Genomic DNA, 23038 nt, shown 5'->3' on the forward strand with positions numbered 1-23038 from the left:
TAGTTGGTTATTACATATTGGAGGAGAGAAAAAAACATCGAAAGAACTGGGGAAACAGGATTTGTTGCATATTTTTACTCCAACATAGTTGATGCTTTTATATAAATTACCTTTATTTCTGCATAATTTACCTTTATGAAAGCATAATAAATATGTTGTTAAAATCCTTTTATAGTTCATTAAAGAAATTGCATTTTACCCCTAAATATAACTGATTCTACAGCAATTAATCTACAAATGTGGTAAAATCTTAATGTTTATCCTCTTTTTGTCATTAATGTTGAAACATTCTAGAGTGATTGGCTATTCATAGCAGCTAATTGCTGAGGCAGTACAAAAAAAGAGAAAATGAAAATATTAGTAACTACATAAATTATATAGCAATAAGTTGTTTTTCGAAATAGTAGTTGTGTAGTTTTCTTGCAAAAAAGATAACTACAACTGAATTACGAACGCTATGAAACGTTTCTTTACCAGTGTTGCTTAAGTGACATGTTTTAATTCATCCATCTTTACAGGGCCATGGACTTTTAGAGATGCCTTCTGGCACTGGAAAAACACTCTCCCTGCTATCTCTGATTGTTGCTTATCATAAGGTTGGTTTGATTTTGCATATTTTGTTTTAAATTTAATTTGTCAAAAAGTTTTTGGTGGTTTTCTGTTAAAAGTGCATTGCTTGGCGGATTTTTATCTTGGTGTCAATAATGGATTATTGGTTGATATATTTATTTCATTATTTTATGTTTTGATACAGTTTTCTTTTTAATGTTTATATTTTTGGCAGATTATTTTATATTTTGATGGAAATTTTCATGTGATGTTAATGACTCAATGTATTTTTATATTTCCTTTAAAAAAATATGCTGAATTATACTTTTCATATTCACACACGTATTCTTTTTCTAGGCCCATCCTGCCGAAGTGACCAAATTAGTTTATTGCTCTCGAACAATTCCGGAAATTGAAAAGGTATTTTGTTGCATTCATTGTATGGATGCGTTCATTGTAATCCTTCGTTTAGAGGATGTCATGCGGCTGATGAAAGCTCAATTCATGTGCTATGTGAATGTGACTTCTACTCTGCGCAAAGATTTGAGCGCTTGGTATACCGCTATGTAGATCCCTGGGAACTGCCTAGAATTTCGGCTAGGCAACTGCTGAAATTTATTTCTGTTACTGGGCTCCTTTAGTAGTCCAAGCAGGGATAGTACAATAGACCTGAGGTCTCAGTGCTTGCGCTAGTTTCAAGCGCCCCCCTTTTCACTTCATACTTCATGGTCATTTTTTAAAGGAAAAACAAGAGACTATTGAATCAATTTATTATAAGTAAAATTATAAACAATGCATTGTAGTTTACCTGTTAATTTAGTTCCTTTTGTTTTTCTATTTTTTCTTAGCGAGTTCTTCAACAATTACATAGATCATATCATTTTTTACTATATCTCCTCAAATGGAAGTGATAAAGGATCACTTTTGTTGTGCATATTCCTGCTGAAAATAGGTGTTTAATAAAGTATGAAAGAATATTCTACAGTATAACCTAGATTTAGCTATTGTCAAGAGACTGGAAAGAGTTATCTTTACTAATAATAAAGCTGAAAGTCTCTCTGTCAGTCAGGATCTCTGTCTGTCTACCAGGATCTCTGTCTGTCTGTCAGGATCTCTGTGACGCGCATAGCGCCTAGACCGTTCGGCTGATTTACATGAAATTTGGCACAAAGTTAGTTTGTAGCATGGGGGTGTGCGATTTTTCGCACACCCCCATGCTACATAATTCTCGATGCGATTTTTCGAAAGTTCGATGTGGTTCTTTTTCTATTCCAATTTTAAGAAAAAAATTATCATAAGATGGACGATTAATTTACGAAATTATCATTATGTGGAACCGTAACATGGGCACAAGCCAATTGGCTAGATACGAAATTATCATAATGTGGAACCGTAGCATGAGTACAAGCCAATTGGCAAGAGAATTCACCATACATTATTTGTAAATATACAAGCGAACCAAAAGAACTTTTAATTTTTCTATTACGGGCAAAGCCGTGCGGGTACCACTAGTTGTTAAATAGGGGAGCATAGACATTGAATGCAGTCAAATTCAGACCAGTGGAATGTATCATTAAATTGAGGAAACCTTTAATTGGGTATCGTTTAATCGAAGTTACACTGTAGATGAAGTTCATCAAGTAGTTGCCTACTGCTTACTCAGTATTGCCTTATTTTGTTTAAGAAATAATTTTTTGGCGGGAACTTGTGTGTTTCAAATATTCACTTATGTATGAAGAGCATACATTTTCTTTAAACTGGAATCTGCAATGACTTTTTATTACAGGTTCTTCAGGAACTGCGCCGTTTACTTACTTACATTGAGAAAGAAACAGGCCAAGTCAATAAAATTGTAGGCTTATGTTTGAGTTCTCGAAAAAATCTCTGCTGCCATCCACAGGTAATCTTTGTTTTATAATTTTAAGGAAAAAACATTTTGTACATGTTGCTGATTTTTTTTTTTAACACCCATCTTTTTTTAACGACTTGCTGTATGATTTATTCATTTTATTAGTGTAATGAAAGTAGAATGAATTGTTGAATGTCAGGGGAATCTTAATTTGACCATAAAGAATCTCTAAAAAGTTTCAAATCACATTTTCTTTCCCTTGCAAAATCTAATTGCTGATAATATCCTTTAAAAAATACTATACCCCTTTTCTGTTAACTACCCAAGAAAACAATTAATTCATTATGAATTTATGACAAAACTGCCAGATACAACTTAGCCCATGTGATAATGCTTAATACCAAGAAAAGGATGGAAAACTGCTTGAATCATTCCGTATTTGTATTGTTAAGAGTTTGTGATACAACTTCAAACTTTCTTGAGATGACGACACAGTTTTTTGAGAAAAGCACAGGAGATTTATTTACAGGAAATGTAGTTACAATTGCTAAATCAATCGTCAGCAATTAAGCAAATATCAAATAACACCGTAAACTCAACGTTTACACGTATTTACATCCAAATACTCAACAACACAATGCAAAATGCCTCACAATAAACAGCTAATACACACTCAGCGCAACCGCGCTCAGTCGAGACTGACTTTTTATCTGGCGGCACGGCTATTTATAGACATCGAAAGAAAAGTTTCCACAAAATTTGAAATGCTTCTCGATTTTCTTTTTTTTATTCATTCACGAATCTTATCAATAAAAAATAGGGGACCGTATACTTCAGGCGAATGTTAGGGGGCTGTATGTACATTTCACGAAACTATTTACAGGTTACGTTACTACAATAATTTTAGATGAAAGATAATGGAATAAATGCCCAGTTTAGCCAGATTACAACAAATTAATCATAAAAATAATTACTATTTACAGAATTTGTAACAATATTAATTTCATACAGATTACAAGTTTTTGATTGAAAGTGAATTATGAGTGTCATGATTGGCAGATTAACCTTTGGGGGAAATGTGTTATGAGAACTCAAAAAGTGTTTTTACACCACCTATTTAGTAGCTATTGAAAATACATGTTCTGCAGTAGCTTGAAGTTTCAGGTGTCTAATTGTTTCAATCAGGTTTAAGTTCAGGCTTACTTTCCTTTCAACTAATACAAACTTCTTTGTTTGTTTACCAGGTCAGCAGAGAAAAGGATGGAAGAATAGTTGATGGCAAATGCTTTGCTTTAACAGCTTCTCATAAGCGCAGTATGGCTGCTGTTGATCCAAATGTAGATATTTGTGCCTACTTTGAGGTGAGTTGTTGATTGTTATTATGTATTCATAAAATAAATAAATAAACAACTTAAAATAATTTACTTTTATAAAAAAAAACTTATAAGCACATGTTATAATCTTAAAATTTTGTTCTGATACTAGAAAGTAAAGGTACAAGTTCTAAAACAACTCTTGTTATTAAAAAAAAAAAAGCCACAAAAGGTTCAGTAAATTTAAAACAACTAACAATAATAGAAAAATACACCTGCTGAGGCTCAAATTCGACTTTATTGTATGAATTGCATTGGTTTAACTTTTCCCTATACAATGTCAGGGGTGCCCCTTCCCTAAGAGCAAGGATGCAACCCCTCTAAATATCACAAAGACTGCCTCCCCCCCCATAAAAGCAAGAGCCTCTCCCAAAATGAGATAAATACCAGTCAAAACACCCCCACCCCCCTAAACATTTCAATGGCACAGTCTGCTCCATGACCCCTCTAGGTGGGCACCCCTGCCAGTGTTAGTAATTCTGAAATGAATTACATTCACTCTTATAATGAATAACATTGGATTGGTTATAGCTAAAAGCATATTACTGCATTAATGCAGAAAATGCATTGTTGTCATCAAAACCATTGACAGTCTAGGCACAGAAGAAGATAGACATTTTTTTTTAAAAACATGCTAAATCACAATTGTTTTAAAATCAAATTTTTATGTAAGTGAAAACTTTAAACAAGCTTTTCCTATTTGGCCCCCTAACTTAAGAGGTTATACAGTATCTCAAAAATGATGAAACGATCAAAAAAATTTCATTGCTTATTTCAAAACTAAAGACTATTCTGAACACAGGGGACAAGTTTCATTGCTGTAGTTCAAATATTTAAAGAGTTATGAGTGGTTTTAGGCCATGCTCGCTATGCGTTCTTATGCAAAAGAAAAACTTTAAATTGCTTTTTCTCGATGATGGTTTTTTTTGTGTTTTCATGTCATTAGAATCCCTAAGGATTTTTTTCTATTGAAGATACAGCTTTAAAGTAATACTTTTTGCAATTGGGATAACATATTTGACAAAACTGTGCATTGGATAAGCATTTTATAAATTACTCAAGTGTTTAAAGTATGTTAAACCTTTAAAAACCAAATTTTTTTTAAAAAAACTTTGATTTTTTACATAATTAATCACAGAAAATTTTCTAATGAACTCATAAGCAAATGAATGCAGATTTTTAGAGATTATTATAGTGATCGTTTAGCAAAAAAGTTTTTTAAATTAATGCAAAAATAAAATAGCCTTAGGGATTTTAAAAAATTGAAAATTTTCTCAATTTTTTGAATTTTTAAAAAGTAGGCAATATTTTTAAATTTTGAAAATAAAATATTGATTAAGAAATAAGTATGCATGTTATGGTTTCAAAGAAATATAAAATTTACTTAAATTTAAAAAAAATGTTTGAAAGGTACTGTGACCCCTTAAAATGATGTTTACGTAGGTATTCAGTGCAATTTCAGTTTTTAAATATATTTTGTTCCTTGCTTTCAGGCTTTTGATAGAAATGGAAAAGAATTTCCTCTACCGGCTGGCGTATATGATTTGGTATGATTTTGTACTGATAAAAAAAATCTCTTCTGAATTTTTCTTATTCCTATAGGAAAACCGATTTTTATCATTTTGTTTGCTTATTTTCATAGGATGATTTGAAGGATTATGGGAAGAAAAACGGATGGTGCCCATATTTTTTGGCTCGACATGCTGTAAGCTGTATTATGATTCAATGTTTTAATTATTTTTTAAAGTTAAAATTATTTCTATGCAATCATTATTAATTTTTGCAATGAAAAGAATATAGTTCTTTATGCACTAATTATTTTCTAGAAACTCATAGTCTTTATTAAAAGGAAATAAAAAAAAAGAAAGATATATTTGCATATAATATACAGTACCCGCCACTATTAAAAAAATCACTGGATTATAAAAGCAGCCGTTTTTTAAAATCAAATCTGAAAGAACAGAATCATTGCAGTATCAAAGCATTTTAAAATCATCCTTTAATAAAACCTCTATCGCCGTTTTATAAAACCAAACTTTTGGACATCATATGTAAAAAATTAATGAAGAAGCACCAAGGAGTGAAGGAATCGGTTTCAGAAGTTGAGGAAATCTCATTGCCAAATTTTCCTTGAGGATATACAACGAACTTTAGAGCAACGAGAAAAATATAATGTTGAAAACATTTTGTAAACTTTCAAACGATATTGAATCTTTGCTCTCCAATTCTGTTAACCAAACAAATTTACTCCAATATTTTAAGACCTTTGTGCAAATAAAAAGAATTACCTCAGGTTTAGTTAAAATGACGATTGTATGTTGAGTAATTCATTCCGTTATTAGAGAATTTAAACTTCAAAACCATTCATTTTTTTTAAATGTAGGCACGCCGGTTTATAAAATCAGCCGCTTAATAAAATCAAATGTTCTCAGAACGAATGTGATTTTAATAAACGGCGACCACTGTATATATTAAACTTCTGTATGGCTTATTTTACATAACTGTTTTGCACTATGCCTGTTGTATTAATCAGATTAAAATTATTCAATTAATAAATGTAAAACTATTCTTTCTTATGTTTCATCAATCTCCAGAATAGTATGCAGTACTGTTCTGATTACATTGCAATCTGGGCTTGCTGTATACTCTCACCAGATTACGTTGAATTGCAGCCTAATGATTGAGGTTTAAACCTGTTCAATGGCAGGCAAATGAAACAGGCAATTTGATGAAAATTATTAATATTTAGCTATAAAAATACAAAATATATTGTTTTTTACTATAACTAAAAGTACAAAATAAAACAATATTTTATACAAAACAGAAAAAGTATTTATGCTTAATATTATGAAATACTTGAAGAATATTGTAACAATTAATATTTTAAAGCCTCATGAAAAATTTCAAAGCACGGATCAATGAGCATTGCTCATTTTACTCTCATAGGTAGTGCGCATTTTACGCTCATAGGTAGTGTGTCTTTTATTGTGCTTTGAGCAAACGACACATCTCCGTCTAAGTTCTTTGCCTTCTTTTTCAGCGTATGAATTTAGAAAGTAACTACTGTATGAGGAACTCCAACAAAAATAATTTGTAGATTCAATGTAACCCAAAAGATACATAGATGGATCAATCATAAATTTAGATATTTCCTCCTCGGAAAGATGACGTGTTCACCATGGATACAAAGGAGTCTAAAAGTAAAACCCCTTGCTAGAATATCTCCCATGAAATTCCATTATAAATGAAATCAAAACTAGAAATGGCCACTTCAAATTGAGTATACATTTCCCTTTTTACTTGCTAGCACATGTTTATTTTCATTCACGAAATCCAATAAATCACAGACACTTGACGAACCCAATTCTGAGGTCAGAGAGAGAAATACTAATGTTGGAGACCAATCATTTGAACGGAACATGAATAAGTAACGCCATCTGATAGTAAACATTTCGTTCGGAAACTAACCCGCAAATGTGTGTTGTTCGGATTTTTGAGTAGGATGCATTCGGATGGGTGGAGCAGCTGTCACTGATGAAGATTTGTGTCGTCTTTCTTCCCGAATGGATTAACTGTCATGATATGAGCATATTGTAATGAACTGTTATGGGTTTTTTTTTTTTGTTTTTTGTTTTTATTTTATTTTATTTTTGGCATTTTAAGTATCACTGTTGATTAAACAATGACTTTGCCATTTTTCTTCAGAGAAACTAAGAGATGTTTCAGAAATAGTCAAAACCAACATGGTTTGTATTCATTTACAGTTTTAAAAAGAAATCACGTGATCAAACTTCCGGGTGTTGCCAAACCTTACGGTTAAACAAACCAGTTATTTGATGCTTGTAAGACAAGTGTTAAGTTTATTTAGATTTTTATTAACTTGAAGGTGTTCCATGAAAAAAAAGCATAAAACGTTTTTATTTCCTCAAATTTAATGAGTTATAATCTGATCATGTTTCACTTAAGTTTATGCTTTTGGTTATTAACTTGATCCTTTGTTTACTAACTCAATTTCTAATCGCTATTTGTTCCTTAGCCACACCTTTTGTTGCTTTATAAGTTCACCTATTGTCATTTCTTTGGTAAACCAAATGTCATCTCAAGCATTTAATTCCTTTCAGCACATCTTTTGTTTATTTTTCTATCCATATTTTCTCTTTTGAACTGTCTTGTGTTTTCCTTTGGACTTCAAATACTATAAAAATATATTACTAGACATATTAATGTATTCATATTTTTCTATCGCTTTATGCGATTTAGATCTATAAACTTTTAATTATTCTAGAACTTGAATATTAATTGTTTTATCATAATTTCTTGTTCTAAATGGTATTTTATGTTCAAACTTTCAGATCACCCAAGCTACCATTGTTGTGTACAGTTACCACTACTTATTAGACCCAAAAATTGCTGATTTAGTTTCAAAAGAAATTTCTAAATCATCAGTTGTAGTTTTTGACGAGGCACATAACATAGGTATTCAATTGTTTCATAATAATTTTCTAACACATAATCTCTGAACTTTTTGAAGTTAAATTGTTATTTTCATCATGCGTCTTCTACCGTGTAGGAAATTGATATTGTATCGCAGTTTGAGATATGAAACAGGATACAATATCATAAATCACGTCAAAAGTTTTGCAATGCAAACAATTAATTAATTTTATTTAATAAATAAATAAATAAATTTAATATTTTCGAATTTCAGTTTTATTAATAAACAGAGTGCAAATGGTTAAAATTGTTTTAAAGGTACAAATTTAATTTTTTGAAATTTTCTTACCCTAAGTATTCCTGTATTTGTAGAACCACCTATTTGCACCAGTATTTATATTTTGTAAAAGATAAGTGATAAAAGTTTGTAAATGAAGTCATTGTTCAAAACTTTTTAAATACACACATTAACTATTACATTTCTTTAAAAATGTATGTTTTCTCGTTGAAAATACAATTTGGCAATTTCCTAAAACTGCTCCTCAAGTTTTACAGAACTGCTCCTCAATATCAGAATTAGAGGAGCAGTACTGCCACTCAAAATGAAATACTTATTTTCCATGCTGGTCTTCTATTTATTATTAATATTATTAGTGTTTCAATTTTTTATTCATATGCTAGTACGAGTGTTTTTTTTTTTTTTTTTTCAAGGTCCGATCGATCACAAAATGAAGATCACAAAGATAATGAAAACTCTTTTATTTGGAATATGTACGTACACCTTCCACTTCTCGACATAGTCGCCGCTCCGATTAAAACACTTGTCGTAGCGTGGTACCATTTTTTAGATACCCTCGTCATAGAAGGCAGCGGCCTGTGATTTTAGTCTGTAATTCTGTACGCTAATTTGTGGCTCAGTGTCGTAGCCAAACGTCTGTCTTCCTAGCCAGCCTTTCATGTGACCAAAGAAATGGTAATCGGATAGCACCAAGTCTGGACTGTATGGACAGACAGGTCATGGAAATCCTGGAAAGTCATGGAAAAAAAATAAACAAATTTCAGACCTGGAAAAGTCATTGAAAATTCTTATTTTCAAAAAAGTCATGGAAATTTATTTCAAGTCATGGAAAAATGTCTTTAGTAGTAAGAAAGCAACAATTGCTAAAAGAGCGCAAGAAATATTGAGTGATTTAGTAATATTGCATATAAATTGAACAATCTCAAAAACAAATCCGAGTTTCGGGATCCAATTTCATCCGTTTCTGTAACAGCCGCTCACCTTTTTTTGTGATGTGATTTTACTACTGGGGCATTACTAATTTTGAACCCACCATCATTTTCAGTACTTCTTATATTTTATATTCTATAGTAGTGGATTCGCAATTTCTTGATTTTGCCACGCCCCCTCAAAAAGTGTAATTCAGTTGCTTCCGAGTTCGTTTCAACTACTTGTAAAAAGTTCATTATTAAATTTATCAGAATTTATCTTGATAGGTTGAAGGTTTTAAAATGAAGACTTTAGTCAGGCAATAGAACATAGAAATAGGGGAATTCTATTACTCTAAAACAGTAGTGCCCAACATATAGCTCGCAAAACTGATCCTTTTAGCCAGCTGAAATATCTGGTTTGGAAAAATGAATTTACTGTAAAAAGTGGCTTTACTTTGATGAACGAATATGCTGTCCAGTTACATGAGTGATTAGATGCGCTATTGACATCAAAGGGCAATGTTTTTATGAAGTAAATTTATTACTTTAAACTTATTCAATTTTTATCCCATTCATTACTATTCTGCCCTATTTATTAAATATTTATTAGACATTTAAACATCAGTGTATTGCATTCATTATATTTTTATTTTACTTGAATTTATGTGATGAAGACAAATAAGAATGATTTATTACTTTCAGCAGTATGCACTGATATTTTTTCAGTCACAAGTAAGTGCTCCAATGAGGTAATGGCACTCATGTAAAAGTTTTTCTAATGTCCGTTCCCGAAAAAATTGGCAAGTTTGACATTAAATAATACTATTCTCTTCGTATAACAAGGTTATGAAAATTTTTATGAAGTCTTGGAAAAGTCATGGAATTTTTTTATCCAAATTGAGTATGAACCTTGTATGGAGGATGGTCAAACACTGTCCAGTGAAACTGCTGCAGGAGGTTTTTCGTTAAAGCAGCAGTGTGTGGGCGCACATTGTCGTGCAGAAAGACAATGCCTGATGATATCTTTCCTGTAGGTTTGTTCTGAATTGCCTTCCTTCAGCATTCAGAAATTGAATTATAGCATGCACTTCACACTTAGCAGGAGATGCAGTTTTTTGGGGCATGTTTCCTCGTTCACTGTGTGCTCCAGAATAACCACAGCGACCTGATGCTCTGCACAATCTTACTGGAGAGACTGGGCAACAAATCTACACACATAGTCATCGGTTTAACTTTCTGGTTTTCACTTCGCGATCGATCAGACCTTGAAAAAAAAAAATAACCCCCGTATATTACTAGAAATATACTACTCATATGTGAGTATATTACTAGAATGATAAAATCTATAAACAAAACAGCTGTCATAATTTAATGTGAAGTGTTATATGACTCCAAAGGTGCCTGTAAGAACGACTCATGTGATTCAACCAGATTAGAGCCTTGTGGTGCAAACTTTGTAATAAGCACCTCTTAATATTATGAGTTTAGTAATAACGTGCTACGCAGAGGGTGGATTTGTAAATAGACATTGGAGAGGCTTAAAAACTCTTTTTCTCACTCATTAGTTGAGTACTAGTTTAATGTCTGTACCAGCTAAAATGCATTACCATTTTCTGGGGTGCCATGAGCAATGACCCCACCCACTCCATCCAAGAGCACAGGGGTACCTATCCCTCCACCAGCAATGATGCCCTCCCCCTAAACACCAAAATCCCTCTTGAGTGGACGCCCCTCCCCTCCACAAAAAAAGAGAAAAATAGCCCTGCAAACCACCCTCCCCCCCTAAAAATTTCAATGGTGCAGCCTGCTCCATGACCCCCTAGACAGTACCTCCGAAGAACAAGACTTCCTCAAATAATTCCAAGATCCCTCTGAAGCACCCTCCCAAAAATTTTAAACATTCAGGTTGCACCATGACCCCCCATGAACATGCTTGTAATGTGTTTAAAATGTATCCAATTTTTTATAAGAATTTTAACTGCACCTGTGTGTGTCTACATTGTATTGATAATTTTCAAACAACTTTTAAACTAGACATTAAAATGTTATAACATTATTTAATTAGTTCCTTAAATAATCGAGAGTAATCTTTTATTTAAGAATTTAAAAAATCTTTTTTTTCAGACAGTGTTTGTATTGATTCTATGAGTGTAGATATAACAAAAAGAACTATTGAGAGGAGTCATCATGGCATTCAAATACTGGAAAAAACTGTAAATAAGTGAGTTAATGATTAAAACCCAGTTCAGATTTTAGAATAATAATATTATGTGAAAAACAATTTTCGTTTCACACTTTTTTTTTCTTTTAGAATTAAAGAAACTGATGCTAAAAAATTAAAAGAAGAATATCAAAGAATGGTTCAAGGGCTAAAAGATGTAGGCATCGCCAGAGAAACCGATATTGTTTTATCCAATCCAGGTAATTTTAAATCACACAATTTTTATCCATTCAGTCTATTTTTATGATGATAATTATGTATAGTGCTCTAAACAAAGCAATTAATTAATTGAAACTTGCAAACTAGTATTGTTGTTCTGTTACAATAAAATTAATTTTAACCCCCAACACACAAAGGAAGGGGGTTATAAGTTTTTACTTTCTTCTATATCTAATATATAGAAGAAAGTATTGGATTCGTGCAAATTTTCGAATTTCGAATTTTGACGGATTCGAACGTTTTGAGATGTGCTGCGTCCATTTCGACCATTTTTACTTTCTTCTATATCTAATATATAGAAGAAAGTATTGGATTCATGCAAATTTTCGAATTTCGAATTTTGACGGATTCGAACGTTTTGAGGTGTGCTGAGTTGATTTCGACTATTTTTGGAAAATGTCTGTCTGTCTGTGTGTGTGTATGTGTGTATGTGTGTGTGTGTATGTATGTGTGTCACGTCTGTGTGTGACCAGTTTTTTGTGGCCGCTCTACAGCAAAAACTTCCGCATGAAATCGAACGAAATTTGGTACACATATGTGCCCGTATGTGAACATGTGCCCATTGGTTTTTGGCGCGAATTCCTCCAAGGGGGGGTGGAGCAATGGGACTTTTTTTTGAGTTACGCGTGCTTGCTATTCCTCAGGAAGTAACTGGCGGAATCAAACAAAATTTGGTCCATATGTTGCCTTTAACAGGAACAGGTGCTGATTCAATTTTGGTGTCAATAACTCAAACGGGGGTTGAGCTATAGAACGTTTTTTTGTCGTCAATTGTGACTGCTGTATCTCAAGAAATAATGAACGGAATGAAAGAAAAATTTATCGGCAAGTAGCCCTTAGTGGGTATAAGAGCTGATTTTATTTTGGTGTCAACAGCTAAAAAGGGGGTAGCGCAATCGCCCGTTCTTTTTTTCCATTGTGAGTGCCTTATCTCAAGAAGTAATGCTACGTTCTGGTTGAACTTTGGAATATATGTGAATCCATACGTAAACAGGCTTTGGTTCAATTTTGACGCCAATCGCTCCAAGAGGTGTTGATTTTTTTTTTTTTTTTTTTTTTTTTTTTTGCGAATAAAAATAGCTTTATTAATGCAACAATAAGAAAGATAAATCGTAATAGATTGTCGTCTGCGCATTTCTCGTGATTTTAATTGTATGGAAATGATCGGAAATATTATCTCAATGATTTAAAATTTTTAACTGTTGCCATCTTATGTTTGTTAACAAATAAAATATTTGTAATTAATTCAAGCAAGGCTTTTAAAATAACTTTCAATTTTCGCTCTTTGCTTTGCTTTTGCAATAATTCAGACATTGGGATGTTCGTCAAGTTTTTGCATGTGTAATTTTGTTTTTGTTGGGAATATTGCTTCCTCGTCAAGCATGGGGAGGGATCAGAAAAAAAAAAAAATATATAGAAGAAAGTTTCGTGATGGCCACAACATACTAGTTATAATTTTTACTTTCTTCTATATCTAATATATAGAAGAAAGTATTGGATTCGTGCAAATTTTCGAATTTCGAATTTTGACGGATTCGAAGGTTTTGAGGTGTGCTGAGTCCATTTCGACTATTTTTGGAAAATGTCTGTCTGTCTGTGTGTATGTGTGTGTGTATGTGTGTATATGTGTGTGTGTGTATGTGTGTGACCAGTTTTTTGTGGCCGCTCTACAGCAAAAACTACCACATGAAATCGAACGAAATTTGGTACACATATGTGCCAATATGTGAATTTGTGCCCATTGGTTTTTGGCGCAAATTCCTCCAAGGGGGTGGAGCAATGGGACGTTTTTTGAGTTACGCGTGCTTGCTATTCCTCAGGAAGTAACTGGCGGAATCAAACAAAATTTGGTCCACATGTTGCCCCTAACAGGAGCAAGTGCTGATTCAATTTTTGTGTCAATAGCTCAAATGGGGGTTGAGTTATAGAACGTTTTTTGTCGTCAATTGTGACTGCTGTATCTCAAGAAATAACGAACGGAATCAAACAAAATGTTTTTGACAAGTAGCCCTTAGTGGGTATAAAAGCTGATTTTATTTTGGTGTCAACAGCTAAAAAGGGGGTAGCGCAATCGCCCGTTCTTTTTTACCATTGTGAGTGCCCTATCTCAAGAAGTAATGCTACGTTCTGGTTGAAATTCGGAATATATGTGAATCCATACGTAAACAGGCTTTGGTTCAATTTTGACTCCAATCGCTCCTAGAGGTGTAGATTTTTTTTTTTTTTTTTTTTGCGAATAAAAATAGCTTCATTAATGCAACAATAAGAAAGATAAATCGTAATAGATTGTCGTCTGCGTATTTCTCATGATTTTAATTGTATGGAAATGATCGGAAATATTACCTCAATGATTTAAAATTTTTAACTGTTGCCATCTTATGTTTGTTAACAAATAAAATATTTGTAATTAATTCAAGCAAGGCATTTAAAATAACTTTCAATTTTCGCTCTTTGCTTTGCTTTTGCAATAATTCAGACATTGGGATGTTCGTCAAGTTTTTGCATGTGTAATTTTGTTTTTGTTAGGAATATTGCTTCTTCATCAAGCATGGGGAGGGATCAGAAAAAGGAAAAATATAGAAGAAAGTTTCGTGATGGCCACAACATACTAGTTGGAAAATGTCTGTGTGTGTGTGTGTGTGTGTGTCACGTCTGTGTGTGACCAGTTTTTTGTGGCCGCTCTACAGCAAAAACTACCGCATGAGATCGAATAAAATTTGGTACACATATGTGCCCCTATGTGAACTTGTGCCCATTGGTTTTTGGCGCGAATTCCTCCAAGGGGGGTGGAGCAATGAGACGTTTTTTGAGTTACGCGTGCTTGCTATTCCTCAGGAAGTAACAGGCGGAATCAAACAAAATTTGGTCCATATGTTGCCATTAACAGGAACAGGTGCTGATTCAATTTTGGTGTCAATAACTCAAACGGGGGTTGAGCTATAGAACGTTTTTTGCCGTCAATTGTGCCTGCTGTATCTCAAGAAATAATGAACGGAATGAAAGAAAAATTTATCGGCAAGTACCCCTTAGTGGGTATAAGAGCTGATTTTATTTTGGTGTCAACAGCTAGAAAGGGAGTAGCGCAATCGCCCGTTCTTTTTTTTCATTGTGAGCGCCCTATCTCAAGAAGTAATACTACGTTCTGGTTGAAATTTGGAATATATGTTAATCCATATGTAAACAGGCTTTGGTTCAATTTTGACGCCAATCGCTCCAAGAGGTGTTGATTTTTTTTTTTTTTTTTTTTTTGAATAAAAATAGCTTTATTAATGCAACAATAAGAAAGATAAATCGTAATAGATTGTCGTCTGTGTATTTCTCGTGATTTTAATTGTATGGAAATGATCGGAAATATTACCTCAATGATTTAAAATTTTTAACTGTTGCCATCTTATGTTTGTTAACAAATAAAATATTTGTAATTAATTCAAGCAAGGCTTTTAAAATAACTTTCAATTTTCGCTCTTTGCTTTGCTTTTGCAATAATTCAGACATTGGGATGGTCGTCTAGTTTTTGCATGTGTAATTTTGTTTTTGTTGGGAATATTGCATATTGTCAAGCATGGGGAGGGATGGGGGGAAAAATATAGAAGAAAGTTTCGTGATGGCCACAACATACTAGTTTGTGTCTGTGTATCTGTCTGTGGCACTCTAGCGCCTAAACGGATTTACCGATTTTGAAAAAAAAAATTGGTTGAAAGGAGAGTTGATCGAGAGTGTTCTTAGCGTTCTTAGTTACGTCTCAGGATGACATTAATTAACGAAGATATTAATTAAAAACCTCTAAAAGGTTTTTTGTGATTTTTGCAGGTAAAATAGGTTGAAAATTTTTAAATTTAGTGCCAAAATAAAGAGTAGTTTTTTCTGTGTCTGATAGAATGTGTTTAGAATGTCCATGTTATGTAGGATTCGAATTATAACACTTTTTAAAGCAGATTTTAAATATGGCTAGCCTTTATTCAGCAATTAGTTAAAGAATTCATTGTTGACCGACAAGAAAATTAAAAGCAATCATTCAGTATAGCGTGGCCAATGAAATTCATGAAAGCTGAATTATATATTTTTGTTTATCTATTTATTTTTCAGACAGTAAATCTTTTTGCATCTTGTTGATTCTTTTCATTTTTGTGTAATTAATTAATCATTATTTTATTTTATTTCGTTCCCCCCCCCCCTTTTTTTTTTTTTTTTTTTGCAGACAAAAAATGTTTTTGCTTCTTATTGGGGTTTCTTCTTGCATATGTTATTTATGGGAATTTTGTTCCATTGCACAGTTTAGAAAGTTTGAATTAAATCATTGTGCATATTTTAAGTAAATAAATCACTTGTAAACATTGCATTCTGATTGGAGGTTTTCAGAATTGTTGTCCTTGTTCTAATGTTATTTTATTTAATTGTGAAAGTGCTATTGATACTCTTTTGCTATTTTACCAAGTACTATGCAGTTAGAGCAGAGGTAAAATCATTTGTGTGTTTTTTATTATTCATTGAAAGGCTCTTTGTGTTTTTTGGAAAGGTTTCTTTCTCAATCAATCTTGATTGCAAAAAATGTGATTTCACTTTTTTTTCCAGAATTTTGTTTTATTATAATAAGCATTCTATCAATAGTAATTATTAAAATTTCGAACAATATTTTTCTCCAGGATCAAAATTTTAATAAACACATCAATATTTAATGGTATTCAGAGTCATATATAAAAAGTGTTCTCAATACTGCAGCTTTAATTTTATCTCATTGCAAAATCTGTGTAGTGTAGATTTTAGATTGTGGAAATGTGATTAAAATTTTTAAATAGTAAGCTATCAAGATTATTAATGAGTGTTTTTTGTTTTTTAATTTCTAGTTCTTCCAGATGAAATCCTCAATGGTAAGTTTGTTTCCATTTTAATTTTAAATGTACTGGGTGTTCCGTTTTAACCTTCAAGACCTCTATTTTTGCAACCGTTAGTCCTAGATGTATACTTCCAATTGCAAAAATGTTAAAAATCAGATGCAGGGTTAAGATATTGAAAATTTGAAGTAAAAATAAAAATGAGTAAAAAAATACAAAATTTAACTTTTTATGTGGGCCCCAGGTCCCCTAACTTATATTTAGGGAAATAATCTCCATTGAAAAACAATTTCAACACAAAAAGTTTGAAATTAATACGATCAATATTTACTAAGATATAAAACGCAGTGTTTTGTGACTTACACCACTTTACACTCGCAGTCAATAATGCCTTTCGGGGAAAAACATAGCAGTTAACAAGTGTCTAAAATTACATGTGTGCAGAGTGTGGTTTTTCAAATTGCTTGAAGTTTTACAGTGTGTTTTTGCGTATCACGGCATAACATTTGCATGAATTTTTTAATAGCAAGGAAAAATATTAATACCCTTGTTTTTTTTTTGTTTTTTTTTTTTTACTTTGACAATCTGTCATTCTTCTGAAAGGGTGATAAGTTCTAATCTTATCTTCTGTATGGTCCCTTAAAACTTTAAACTCGAATATCTACTTGAGTTTTGGTCACACAGATGTTAAGTTTTTTGTGTCAGTAATAGTTTTCAATAGAGGTTTTTTTTTTTTTATGCATTTTCATTTTTGCTTCAAACTTTCAATATCTTATCTCTGCATCTGATTTTGAACATTTTTGCAATTGGAAGTATACATCTAGGACTAACGGTTGCGAAAACAGAGGTTTTGCAGTTTAAAACGGAACACCCTGTATATGTACATTTTAAATGCTTACATTAAATCTCTATATTTCAAGTACAAATTCAGTTGATTCATTTTTATGTGTAATGTTATTATGATAGTGCTCGACAATTCATATTAACTAATTCTGTTAAATACATGAAATAGGTTTTGCATTTGGCTGGTTGGTTGGTATGATGTCAATGAAGATGTGGAAGTCATAGAATTTTGCAAATTTATTATCTTTTTAATTTACAAATGTCTTATGAAAGGGAACTCTCCCAAGTTTTCCACTGCCAAATTTTTGCCCTTACACTGCTGGCTACTTCATCTCTATGCAAATCTCTATTTCAATGATCATTATTTTATTGCAACAGTTTACAGGGCTATAATCAGACTTTTGTTTGAGAGAGGGTTTTACCAAAAGCATTTCTCTTGACATCTGTATGATTAATAACATTCGATTTCATTTATATTCTATTGATTTTGTTAAAATGGGTTATTTGAATGAGGGATGCTGCTTTAAAGGTATTAACATGAACAAATGTTAAAAATGACATCTTTACTAATAATAAAGCTGAAAGTCTCTCTGTCTGTCAGGATCTCTGTGACGCACATAGCGCCTAGACCGTTCAGCCGATTTTCAGGAAATTTGGCACAAAGTTAGTTTGTGGCATGGGGTTGTGCACCTCGAAGTGATTTTTCAAAAATTCGATGTGGTTCTTTTTCTATTCCAATTTTAAGAACAAAATTATCATAAGATGGATGAGTAAATTACGAAATTATCATAACATGGAACTGTAACATGGGCACAAGCCAATTGGCGAGAAAATTCACCATGCATTATTTGTAAATATACAGGCGAACCAAAAGACCTTTTAATTTTTCTATTACGGGCAAAGCCGTGCAGGTACCACTAGTACATTATAATTTGAATACTAATGAAAATATTCCATCCAAACTTCAAAGTAAATATGAATGCTACATTATTTCGTCTAAAAATTTAACAAATTTTCAATGTGGCTACCATTAGCCTTAATACAGAGTTTTAAATGGGTCACAAAATTTTCGACCATGGGCTACAATTTACTTTGAACCCAATGAATTGGAGCTCAAGAATGGCCAATGTATTCCCAGACTTGAACCGAATGGATTATTCTGTTCAGTCCTTCTTGGAGACGAAGGTTAAGTGCTAAAGCTCGTAATACTGTTTCACCACGGATTGTATGTAATCTGGCAATCTGCCAAGTAAAGACGATTCCATCTGATTCAATCTAGCAGGGAAGATGGGAAAATAGCGATGAGATATTGATACACACGTTTTTTAATGTCACTAGTGCCTTATTCATTTATTGCATTCTTTAAAATAAAATAAGGGGAAACAAAGATAGTTACCATGGAAACATCAAAAAGAAAATAAAATATTTCCATTTCGTTCAGGAACGTAAAAGCAAAATGGTAAGCTCAAAACTTCGTTGTGAATAAATAAATCAATTAACTTTTGCCGTGAGAATAAAGATCGAATCTACGTTAGTTTTAAAAAATTTTGCTGCGAGCAAATTTTCATTTTTACAAAACTAAGGCTAAATAATAGAGAGGCAAAAGTGCACATCTGAAACAAACCAATTAACACCCCTATAAACTAATAGATACGTCCATTTCCTTCTATAAACCGGATATTAGTCTTTTCATGTAATCGATGGTCAAACTGTACTTTGGTATCCCTGAAGAAATCCGTTTTTGGTGAAGGGAACTAAGCCCGAGAGTCTCTCGGGGTCAAAATGTTCCTCTCTTAGCTATAAAAGTACGAGTTCTATGTGTTTCCAACCTTTTTAGATACTATATAGGAACCTTTTATTTTCAAAAAAAAAAAAAAAAAAAAAAAAAAAATATATATATATATATATATATATATATATATATATATATATATATGTATATATATATAGATGGCAGCACCAGGCAGAAATGACTACATGAATGGTGTTGGAATAGGGGTTTAAAATTCGAGTTTGTGCTTTGAAAAGTACCACACAAAAGCAAATTTTATTAAATAATGTTTATTTTTAAATTCAACCTATTTTCAGACATTTGTTTAAGCTATAGGTAAGTTTTTAATTTAGTCTGGGTAAATTGTTATGGCTAAAAACGATGTTTTCCTGTGCAGAACTTTTTTTTTTAGTTTCAAACATGCGTTTTTCGACAATTTCTTACTAAATATTGATTTTTTTTTCAGTCAAACAGTTCCTTTATTATGAAAGAAAACATCTTGAAGTATGTAATACAATAAAAATTACTAAAATGCACATCTTCTAAGTATTTTTTAAAAAATAATGCAAAGTGCCAAAAAACCCAGTTTGTAGGGAGATATGCGATTGAAATAGCTCAGACCTGAAAGTGTTAAAGCTCTGTATTAAGGCTAAAGGTAACCACTTTGAAAAGTTGTAAATATATTAGACTCAATAATTTATTCAAATTTTTTTTTGAAGTTTGGTTGAAGTATTTTCATTAGCATTAAAGTTATGATGCGTTATGTGTGTCTAAATTATTTCTTGTCACACTATATGAGGTGTGTGGGTGTGATTTATTGGAATTACTTAAAATACTCAAGAAATGTCTTTTTGATGAATAATATATTTGAAAAGTGAAGAATTAAGTCCTGCTTAATATTACGGCTATGCTTTATTGACTTTTGCATATTAAAATGCATGTGCATTTAATGCAAAAACATTTCATTTAAGTTAAGTCCCAAGTTTTTCAAGATCCCTCAAATTCCACATTTAGTTTTGTATCTTGTGGTCTAATGATCATTTCTCTTCAATTATGTTCCTCTATTCATATGTGTCCAAGTTATTTCTTGTCACACTGTAAATAAATAAATAAAAGGTAAAACGGAAAGGATAGTTTTTTCATCAAAAAAATATATATATACAGCTGACTCTCGCTACAATGCGTTTCAACTTACGCAAAATGGCTATAACTAATGAAGTGCCGGATCATTTAAAAAGTAGATCCGCGGATACGGATCTCAACATTTTTTTTTGTACCCAATTCAACTATCCAAGTGTAAAATTTGTCAGGAAAGGTATTCCTGTCAGTATAATGGCAGTTTCTTCAAAAAATGTCAACTGTGGCAAAAATATAATCAAGACTATGATTTAATCTTTAAAGAAATCTCCGTTAAAATTGAGGGAGAGTTGGATGGAATGGGTCAGCGCTGCATTAATGCTTAGATGGACTGTGAAAAAATATTTCTAGCTTACTCAGTAGATGTAAGATACAGGAGCAAGAGTGTAAAGCTGCTACTGGACAGGCTAGAAAAATATTTTCCCATTTTATTTCAGCATAAATGCAGCGCTGACCCATTCCACCGAACTTCTCCGACCGACGAAATACATAGCCGGGACACCTTTACAAACAGTAAATAGAGAATTTAGTCTCGCTTTTTTTAAAGGATGCCGAGAAAAACAAAAATGAAGAATAGCAGAAACCCCAAATCAATAACAAAAACTAATATTAAATTATAAATTAAAAAAAAAACAAAAACATGTCCCAGAGAGCTGACCGCATATTAAGATGAATTTCGCGTGTCAGAACACACATTTGTTAACAAATATGAACTGACAGCAGGTAAAAATTTTAAATCATTGAGCTTTTTCTCCTTATCTTCCGACTATGAAATCGCTACCAATCACGCATATAAAGGCTTATTTGAATTGCATTTAAAATTTTCTTAACAAGATTATAGCTTCTACTGTATATAAGTTGAAAGTTTCAAATAAATATCAAATGCAGAAAACTTCATTCTTTAAATTAGGGCCAACATTTTTAACGTACGGGTAAATTTTTACTACCATAATTGGGAAAAACGTTAAATCGGTTTTTAATTAATATCTTCGGACCTTTTGTATATCCTATACAAAAACGAGGCCAAGCTAAGAACACTTTCGATCAAGTCACCTTTTGAACGAAAAATGAATTATCAAAATTGGTTCATCTGTTTAGAAGCTACAATGCCACAAAAAGACACACTAATACACACTTTTAAAACTTATTTCTCCTTCCTTTTTGCAACGGGGGGGGGGGGGGTACAAATTGGATTCTGAAATGATACCTTATAATTAACATAGGGAATAAAACCTAATTTAAACGGAATTTAAGAGCCTTTTATTCAAATGTTTAAATTTTTTTAGAATAGAAATGATCCATTTAAGATCCGTCAAAGAAGTAATGGATACGGATACAGATCTTTATTTTCCCTCAGATATCCACGGATATCCGGAACATCACTAGCTACAACGCGATTTTTTCACTAGTAAATAATTTTAGACCTAAAGGAAATTCCTCGTCCGTGACACGAAAATTTTCAGAAGGGAATGGCGGTGTTAAAGTATCGACTTTGTTGTTGGCTACTTATAATATTTTTTTCGTGAACGGACCTTTATCCCTTTAGCATCACTGGCAGCAGGAGTTCCCACACCCTACTAATCTGAATATAGCTTTATTTGTGTATACCAATAACTACTCCTCATTTACCATTTATTATTTTTATTTTATTAAGTGCAAAAATTAATGAAACATATAAATAACACCTGAGAGCACTGTAACAGCTAAAGTTTATGAAGACAGAAAGAAAAAGAGAGAGTTTCTGACATTAAAGAAAAACTAAATTTTCTCAACATACTTGAACAACTAAAAACTTGGGTCTTGGAACGCATCCCTCTCGTAAGTCGGTATTCGACTATATAATGAAAAGCATTTTTCGGAACAGTTTTGAAAATTTTCAGAGGAGTTTGAACCCTTAAAACCTACCCGTCAAATATGGGCCTGACAGTTTATGATTTTTGCATACTGTCAGTTTGGAGAAATACTTTAAAACAATTTCATTCTTCCGTATTAAGACTGTTTCGTCTCTTCTATGCCTAAAAATAGTTTCAACTGTCTTTTACAGAGGCAATACCTGGGAACATTAGAAGTGCTGAGCATTTCATTGCATTTCTGAAGAGGTTTTTGGAGTATGTTAAAATGAGAATGCGAGTGCAGCATGTTGTACAAGAAAGTCCTGCTGCCTTTTTGAAGGATATTTTGCAGAAGGTATGCATTGAAAGGAAACCTTTGAGGTATGTTTAGTTTAGATTTGATTTATGTTTTATTATTACTACAATACTTTACAAAGTATAATTATCAATATTCAAGGTTTTACTATGTGAAGGAAACTTGATTGTAGATAATTCTGTGATTTTTGGTGCCGTTATTTCCAAGTTTGAATAATTAATAACTGTTCAGCAGTATGGTGTGGCTCTGCTTGATGTTTGAGTTGATAATAAATATAATTTTAAATATTGGGGGAAATTTTTAGAATTGAACTATTTGTGTTTTTTTAAACTCGCAAATAAATTTTGAGTGTCATCCCCCTCTCCAGACGGTTGTTACCTGGGGCAGACTGCCTCCCTGCCCCTCGTAGTGATATTACTGTATATATATATGTATATATGAGGGTGTGTGGGT

At 32.3% G+C, this 23038-nt stretch overlaps 1 protein-coding gene across 1 annotated transcript in view; it reads left to right on the top strand.

Annotated features, from left to right (window-relative positions):
• LOC129219776 (general transcription and DNA repair factor IIH helicase subunit XPD-like) overlaps positions 1-23038 on the top strand; it is a 137971-nt gene that overhangs the window by 12682 nt on the left and 102251 nt on the right. Inside the window, exons 3-13 of the mRNA XM_054854074.1 lie at positions 519-596; positions 907-969; positions 2336-2449; positions 3643-3759; positions 5265-5318; positions 5414-5476; positions 8124-8247; positions 11539-11635; positions 11726-11835; positions 16699-16722; positions 22482-22650. Of these exons, the coding sequence (XP_054710049.1) occupies positions 519-596; positions 907-969; positions 2336-2449; positions 3643-3759; positions 5265-5318; positions 5414-5476; positions 8124-8247; positions 11539-11635; positions 11726-11835; positions 16699-16722; positions 22482-22650 (1013 nt within the window). The remainder of the gene's footprint in view (positions 1-518; positions 597-906; positions 970-2335; positions 2450-3642; positions 3760-5264; positions 5319-5413; positions 5477-8123; positions 8248-11538; positions 11636-11725; positions 11836-16698; positions 16723-22481; positions 22651-23038) is intronic.

Source organism: Uloborus diversus, chromosome 4, assembly GCF_026930045.1.
Source record: "Uloborus diversus isolate 005 chromosome 4, Udiv.v.3.1, whole genome shotgun sequence".
NCBI classification, from domain to species: Eukaryota; Metazoa; Arthropoda; class Arachnida; order Araneae; family Uloboridae; genus Uloborus; species Uloborus diversus.